This window comes from Nothobranchius furzeri, chromosome 13 (assembly GCF_043380555.1).
Source record: "Nothobranchius furzeri strain GRZ-AD chromosome 13, NfurGRZ-RIMD1, whole genome shotgun sequence".
Taxonomy (NCBI): Eukaryota; Metazoa; Chordata; class Actinopteri; order Cyprinodontiformes; family Nothobranchiidae; genus Nothobranchius; species Nothobranchius furzeri.
In genome coordinates, this window is record NC_091753.1 from 56667499 (window position 1) to 56675595 (window position 8097).

Here is an 8097-nt window from a genome sequence, read left to right on the forward strand (position 1 = left end):
GAAACAGCGACAAAGACTAAAGCTACGGATAGCAAATGCTACGGGCTATGCCTGAGCGTGAACGCGCATGAAGCAGCCTACTTTAAAGAGCAAGTCACTCCAAATCAACATTTTTTCTTGCTGATAAACTATATAAATGAGTGTCTGATTGTGCTGCAGATGTGTGTAGTCAATAATTCGGCACTTTAGTGCATCTTAGTTAAAATTTAAATATTCTGCCTAAAACTGTCAGTGTTGCACCGTCGTCAGGTAAAAACTCAGCACTGCATTTGAATTTAAATCTGCCGTCGCTATTGGCTAAGAGGTACATTATGATGTCACAATGCCGTGTGTGTGTGTGTGTATTTGTTAGCGGCTGCACCCTCTCGGTCTGCTAGGCAACAGCATTTGTTGCATTTTTCAAACAGGAAGTGGGAGTTGAGTAAGAATCTGGTAGGGGGTGACTTGCTCTTTAAAGAGCAAGTCACCCTCAAATCAACTTTTTTTGTTGATAAACTATATAAATGAATGTCTAATTGCTCTGTAGACACGTTCAGCCAAAAATTTGGCACTTTAGTTCATCTTAGTTAAAATTTAAATAATCTGCCTAAAACTGTCACCGTCGTCAGGCAAAAACTGAACACTGCATTTGAATTTAAATCTGCCATCGCTATTGGCTAAGAGGTACACTATGATGAGCAAGTCACTGCCTACCAGATTCTTACTCAACTCCCACTTCCTGTTTGAAAAATGCAACAAATGCTGTTGCCTGGTAGACCGAGAGGGCGGAGCCGCTAACAAATACACACACTCACGACATTGTGACATCATAATGTACCATCTAACATCATAGTGTACCTCTTAGCCAATAGCGATGGCAGATTTAAATTCAAATGCAGTGCGGAGTTTTTACCTGACGACGGTGCAACACTGAGTTTTAGGCAGATTATTTAAATTTTAACTAAAATGCACTAAAGTGCCGAATTATTGACTACACGTGTCTGCAGCACGATTAGACACTCGTTTATATAGTTTATCAGCAAAAAAAATGTTGATTTGGAGTGACTTGCTCTTTAAGTTAACGTTAGCTTGATAGTTTAGTTTTTGCTTTACATAGCTAATGGTGCATTCACTTTCTCCTCGGAAATTCCAACTTCCGAGTAGGAAAAATAAAGTTTGAAAATAAACGGCAAAAAGAATGAAGATGCACAGTAAATTTAGTTCACAGCAAAGATGTTTGCTTCAGTGTAACTTGTAGTTATAAAACTACAAGGACCCACCATCACACAGTTTGTCCAGATGAAAAAGGGAGAGGAACAGGAGTCCGTGGAGCTGGGTTTGTTTTTGCATCATTTAGAAACGGTTGTTATTAAAGGTTTTCATAATGAAGAATTTTATACAATATCACGATGAAAAAATACAAACAGTTGTATGTTTTATCATGATATTTATCAAATATGGCTATTTATTGGAAAAATAATATATATGTAATTAAAAAAGTGATTTAAATAATTATTAAACACTCAACAATTGGTACCGTTAAGTACCAGTATCGATTCAAATGTAAAAGGCACCCATCCCTACAAGGTCTCGTGAACTTTTCTTTTTGAAAACTCTCGTTCCAGTGGGGTTTGGGGCTTTTGCTCACGTAGCTGAGGAACGAATATGTATGAAAATGTCATTTACTGCCTCATTTCTGAGCCTCTCTCTCTTTATTCTGCTCTCCCCACCTATTCCACCTTCCTCAGGATCCACTGATTTCCCTCTTTCCTGTTCACTCTCTCTCTTTACATTTTTTTTAAATCACAATTGTCTATTTTTGCTCATTTTAAATATATTTTTAAACATTTTCTAAATGCTTTTTTATATTTTTTGTTTTTGTGAAGCGCCTCGTGATTTTTATCTTGAGAGGCGCTACAGAAATGATATTTTCTTCTTCTTCTTCTTTATTTAAACAGGAAGTAGAACAAAATTTTAAATATCTAAAAAATGATCAGAGCAAAAAAACGACGATGCGAGTTAAAATATTTATAAAACGCTCGACAGAAATAAACCTAAAGCAGTCCGAGTTCCGGTCGGCGGCTTGCTTTAGTTTCTGATTTTGTTTTTATTTTGCAGTAAAAACAAAATCCCGGTTTACTGGTTGAGTGGTTTTATTCAGCAGCAATAAGATCAGACTGAAACAAAAACTAGGTTCATCTGAAGCTTCCAGCTGGTCTGAAACCAGCAAGCAGTCAGGAATCCGTCAGAGGAAACAGGAAGTGATGTAACGGCTGATTCATTAAAACAAACACAAACGGGTTTTAGCAGCAGAATCCTTCAGTCAGTGGGAGGAAGTTTCTCTCTTCATCGTTTTACAGCATTTCCTGTTTAGATTAGTTTAAACACTAATCTGGATTAGAGCACAGAGGCTAATCCAGTCACAAAGATTATCTCGTTAAACTGGATTCTAGTTAAAATCATATAAAGCCTGATCCAGTTTATTACAGCGGTTGATTTTACGCCGGGATTAAAATGACAGTAAAATTAATTCTCAGCTTGGTTCTGAACAGATTTTCTGTTGACTGAAATGATCTGGACCATGGAGAAAAGATCTTCATGAAAGCCTTCAATATCACGGTGCTCCTCAGGCCGATCCTGGGGTCTGGCTAAAGAGGATCAGAGAAATCTGAGAGCCGTAACAGTTTTCCATCCATGGTGACCTTTGACCTGGGTCATCAGGACTGGTCCAGTACTACTTTGGCTGTGTCTCGATTCAGGGTCTGCATCCTTCGGAGGACCCAGCCCATTCGGCCGACGTGGGCTGGGTCCTCCGTCGGCCGAGTAGACCGGATGTTAACGGCTGTGAATTTGGACAGGCCTAGCCTTCGTGGAATTCCCGCCACTCCCTCGGCGAACGTTCCGTCGCCTAGCAACCGTGCCGTGGCCGAGCGGCCGAACATACGAGCTGAGAGCATTTTTACTGTAACATTTTAAACTAAAATAACGTTCATGTATCACAAAAAGTCCTTAAGCTGTTTTCAAGTTTATGCGGATATTTATATGCACAAACCTCTCCGACAGCTCCCGCTTCACTGTCCGCCATTGTTTTCAAAAAGTCTCCCGTCCGGCCCGCAAGGCACCTTGGGAAATGTAAACCACTGAAGGATACACCGGACCCATCCTGCTCGCGGGCGAAAAGAAGGCCGGATTCGTCGGCCGCATTTGAAGAAGTCGTCGAATTGGGACAGGCCTAGTCGCTGCGCTGTGACGTAACCGGCCGACGAAGGACGCAGACCCTGAATTGAGACACAACCGTGGTCTTCACCATTTAAAGACATCCATCACCGCTGTTACCATGGTAACAGGAGCCCCTTTCTGTCAGTCACAAGTCTTTAACACTGGTCGTTCCTTTCACTTCTCTTCCTCCACCTCCTCGCCCCCCCGGCTGAACCGACGCCTGCTGAGCCTCTCAGGGTCATGTGATGCCATGTTGCTGAAGTCTCTGATGATGTCCTGAAATGTCTCATCATCTCCTGATGAACAGAAATATTGAGTTAATGAGTTAGACCCAACAGGAGTGCACTTGGAATCACCAGTTAGAACGGGCTGCGGTGCCTTCAGGGTCACCAGTTAGAATGGACTGTGGTGCGTTCAGGGTCACCAGTTAGAATGGACTGTGGTGCATTAATGGTCACCAGTTAGAACGGGCCATGGTGAGTTCAGGGTCACCAGTTAGAATGGGCCGCGGTGCTTTCAGGGTCACCAGTTAAAATGGGCCGTGATGAGTTCAGGGTCACCAGTTAGAATGGGCCGTGGTGAGTTCAGGGTCACCAGTTAGAATGGGCCGCTGTGCGTTCAGGGTCACCGGTTAGAACGGGCTGCTGTGCATTAATGGTCACCAGTTAGAATTGACTGTGGTGCGTTCAGGGTCACCAGTTAGAACGGGCCACGGTGAGTTCAGGGTCACCAGTTAGAATGGGCCGCGGTGCTTTCAGGGTCACCAGTTAGAATTGAATTGACTGTGGTGCTTTCAGGGTCACCAGGTAGAACTGACTGTGGTGCGTTCAGGGTCACCAGTTAGAATGGGCCGCGGTGCGTTCAGGGTCACAAGTTAGAACTGGCCGCGGTGCATTCTGTGTCACCAGTTAGAATTGACTGTGGTGCGTTCAGGGTCACCAGTTAGAATTGACTGTGGTGCTTTCAGGGTCACCAGTTAGAATTGACTGTGGTGCTTTCAGGGTCACCAGTTAGAACGGGCCGCGTCGCATTCAGGGTCACCAGTTAGAATGGGCTGTGGTGCGTTCAGGGTCACCAGTTAGAATTGAATTGACTGTGGTGCTTTCAGGGTCACCAGGTAGAACTGACTGTGGTGCGTTCAGGGTCACCAGTTAGAACGGGCCGCGGTGCGTTCAGGGTCACAAGTTAGAACGGGCCGCGGTGCATTCTGTGTCACCAGTTAGAATTGACTGTGGTGCGTTCAGGGTCACCAGTTAGAATTGACTGTGGTGCTTTCAGGGTCACCAGTTAGAACGGGCCGCGGTGCGTTCAGGGTCACCAGTTAGAAGGGGCCGCGGTGCGTTCAGGGTCACCAGTTAGAACGGGCCGCGGAGCGTTCTGGGTCACCAATTACAACGGATCATGGTGCATTCAGGGTCAACAGTTAGAACGGGCCACGGTGCGTTCTGTGTCACCAGTTAACGAGTCTTAATAAGTAAATCATTAACCAGTGGACTGACCTGCAATCCCGAACACTCCCTCTGAATCTCTCATTTCCTCGTTCATCCGGGCCATCCGCAGACTGAAACACAGCAGCAGAACAGACTGAAAACCTTTATTCTGTTAATTATCAGAAATAATTAGGAGCCAAATCAAGACTGTGTCCTTCAAAGGCTACATTGTAAGTCTGCTAAACCCTGAAGGTTCCTTCACAGAAAGTCTCTTTCCCAGTCTGGATCAAGTGGAAAATCCCAGGATTTGTTGCTCGTTGGATGGTTGGATGGAGTCAGGCTGAAAGTGGTATTCATCCACTTTAGAGAACTTTTGATTCACTTTAAAGTCAAATTCAGTAAAAATTAAATAACAGCTGGACTTTATTTTTCTTTCCTCCAAGTTCAACAAGATATTTCAGATCACAGATTCATTTTATATTCCCAGTTTGCCAGTAATGATCTTTAGTTTCCTTTTATAATCTATATTAGTTTTTAATATTTCTTTAACTGCTTTTTACGTATATTCTGCTACAGATGGACTAATAAAGGAATATTCTATTCTATTCAGATAAAATCAGGTTCTTCCACCTGAGTGTTCGTACCTGTGGTCCGGCCCTCAGGTGTGTTAGCCTACAGGCACAGAGGCGACGCTCATCTGAATACTCACAGCGTGACGATGTCAGCGTTAGCCGTTTCCATGGCGATCGCCAGTGGGTCCTGTCCCCTCTCGTCTACAGCATACTGATTGGCCCCTCTCTTCAGCAGCAGACACACCTGTCTATATGGACCAATCAGAGTGAGCCGTGTCGCTGCGCTAGCATCACCCGAGCAGGTTGGAGTCGTTGTGTCATTACCCGGTGTGTCCAGCGGTGGCAGCAGCGTGCAGCGCCCCCCGTCCTCTCCGGTCCCTGTGGTTGACGTTCGCGCCGTTCTGCAGCAGGAACTCACAGGCCGACAGCGACCCCTGCAGGTGAAACCCGGAAACAACACGGTGAGCTCGTCTCGACGTCTAATCCAGTTCGACTCACTTTTCATCGTTTGTCACAATACAGCCCGGACGTGTTTTATATAGAAATGTTAAACAGTCATGAATAACTAGTTAATATGATTTAAATATGATCAGAAATTTAGAAACAAAATTAAAGGGACTTTATGGACTTTTGAATTTTTATGCTTGCGATTGCCCCCTCAGGCCAAAAGCGTAACAGCAGCTTCAATAGTAGGCTCGTGCACGAGGCGCGCATGCTGTTCGTGCACACTCCTTAACGAAAATAACAGCTGAGACAGTCCCGTGTGTGTGTGTGTGTGTGTGTGGCCCAGAGGACAGAGGACAGAACGCGCAGCTAATTAATTAAATAATGTGGTTCTGTACCTTTCTCTTCAGCACAGCCGACAAAGGTTTATGATGGGTCAGTCCTCCTGCATGCTCAGACCATTCCCTTCCCTTGCTTGAAAAATTGTTCCAAAATGAAAGTTGAACCCACATCTTTTTTATCTGTGAATTCAACGCCGTTCAGCGAGTCTCAATTAAAAATTTGGGCATCTTACTGTAAAAAAATATACCATTAATGTAAAAAAGAAACTCTAAATAAACTATGTTCACATCCAGAATCGAGCCCATGTCTTCTGCATGAGAGTCAGACATCTTACTAGGTGAGCTAAAGCATCAGTGATGTCTTTCGTATCTGTAACATTTATATCGTTGATTACAGCTGAAACAACATTCAAAGAACGGTTCGGAGTGAAAATGGCTATTTTGTTGCTAATTAGCAGGAAATATCTAGAAGAAAGTTGTACAGAAAGTAGCTAAGGGTCCTCAGAAATGTAGCTAGCTTTGTCACTAGGCGTTAGGAACAGCGACAAAGTGGCACTGCCTCTCTCTCTGCTGCTAAAGCTACGGATAGCAAATGCTACGGGCTATGCCTGAGCGTGAACGTGCATGAAGCAGCCTGCTCGACCCGAGCAGCTCTCTTTTTCTGTGATTTTACAGAAAAACAGGCAATCACAGTAAAAATGCCAGGGCTCATTCTACAGGACCAGGGCATTGCAGGAGAATGTATGAAGAAGACATTTATTATTTCTATACATGTTTTGGCTGTCACACTTCCATAATGCACCTTTAAAATGTCAATTTCTCATTGCTTTCTCTGAGAAGAATGTTTTTTTTTTTAAAAAAGATTTAATTTCTAGTACAAATGTTTTACAACAGGCCACACCAGGTTTGAGTTGGATCAGGGGTCGTCTCTCCCAGTGCATTCTGGGACATGGGCTTTGATCTCACCCCGACTGCCGCTCCACTCAGCGCTGTTCGGCCCTCCTCTTTCGCGATGCTGCTGTTGACCCCCGCCCCTTCAGCCAAAGCGGTTGCCATGGCAACAAGGTCTCCCGCCACAGCAGCCTGATAAAGGCGTAGGCCCGCCTCGTCTTCCTGATGCTCTGAAACAGAAGCATCACACGTCAGGAAGTCTCCTCCCACCTGCAGGACACACTAACTTCCTTACTCTCTCCGTCTGAGCTGCTGCGCTGGAGAAATCTCCTCTCCACGTATTTGTCTCTGATCCACGCCTCCTTCTCGGCTCTGAAAGGAGTAACAAGGGTTCAAACATGAAGTTCATCTCAGACCAGGAGCTCGGACCCACCTGGTTCTCAGCCTAGTGTGAAGCATCTGGGAAGAGGACCGGCTCTGGACTTTTACACGAGAGAGTGAAGGAGGGAGATCGACAGGCGGACCGAGGCTGCACTGCTCTGTTGAGCTGAAGAGGGAGCTAGTTGATCTCCTTAATGACCAGAGGAGATCCTAAATACAGAAACACGTTTCCTCTTCAGCGTGGCTAGGCTCGGAGCTCAGAGAACCGCAGCTCCTCCTCATGAGAAGAACCAGCTGAGATGGCTCAGACGTGTGGTCTAGATCCCTCTCGCACGGTTTGCTGGTGTGGGAAACCCCTGGTGGGGTAGTTGCCCCCTGAGACCAAGGCCCGGGTAAGACTACGACTAGAACAAGCTTCGGCGACACCGAGCCGTGGCAAACCTCACCTTTTGCATCCAGGTGAAGTCCGACAAGAAAAACACCCGAAGCTTTAGTGTTGAACGTTTCAAACGTGAAAATGATTTCCAAATCCCGATTCATCACATCACGGAGCAAAAGGCACTGGCGCTGTTTGTATTGTTGGTGATGGTGGGATCGGGGTCCATCCTCCACGTTTGTGGCCTCTGAGTAAGATCGGCGTGTGTGACGGCCAACTGACGGTAAAACGACCCAAACTCCTCAGGCTGTTTGTCTACAAACACCAACCTAACGTTAATCTGGACACTTCCTGTTTGTTGTTGTTTACTTCCTGTTTCTCATACGCCATCGGAAACGCTGTGACGTTTTAAATGAAGACATCAAAATGAAGCGTTTACCTCGGGCTGTCAGCTTGAGGCTTCA

General features: G+C 45.3%; 1 protein-coding gene across 1 annotated transcript in view; it reads right to left on the bottom strand.

Annotated features, from left to right (window-relative positions):
- Positions 1 to 2114: 2114 nt before the first annotated feature.
- The window catches only part of zgc:162872 (BAR_ACAPs and ArfGap_ACAP domain-containing protein), a 24375-nt gene continuing 18392 nt past the window's right edge, over positions 2115 to 8097 (bottom strand). The window contains 7 exon segments of the mRNA XM_070543648.1: positions 2115 to 3494; positions 4698 to 4759; positions 5338 to 5448; positions 5525 to 5634; positions 6952 to 7128; positions 7131 to 7248; positions 8073 to 8097. The exon segment at positions 8073 to 8097 is cut by the window's right edge and continues 70 nt beyond it. Of these exon segments, the coding sequence (XP_070399749.1) occupies positions 3373 to 3494; positions 4698 to 4759; positions 5338 to 5448; positions 5525 to 5634; positions 6952 to 7128; positions 7131 to 7248; positions 8073 to 8097 (725 nt within the window). The 3' untranslated portion in view covers positions 2115 to 3372.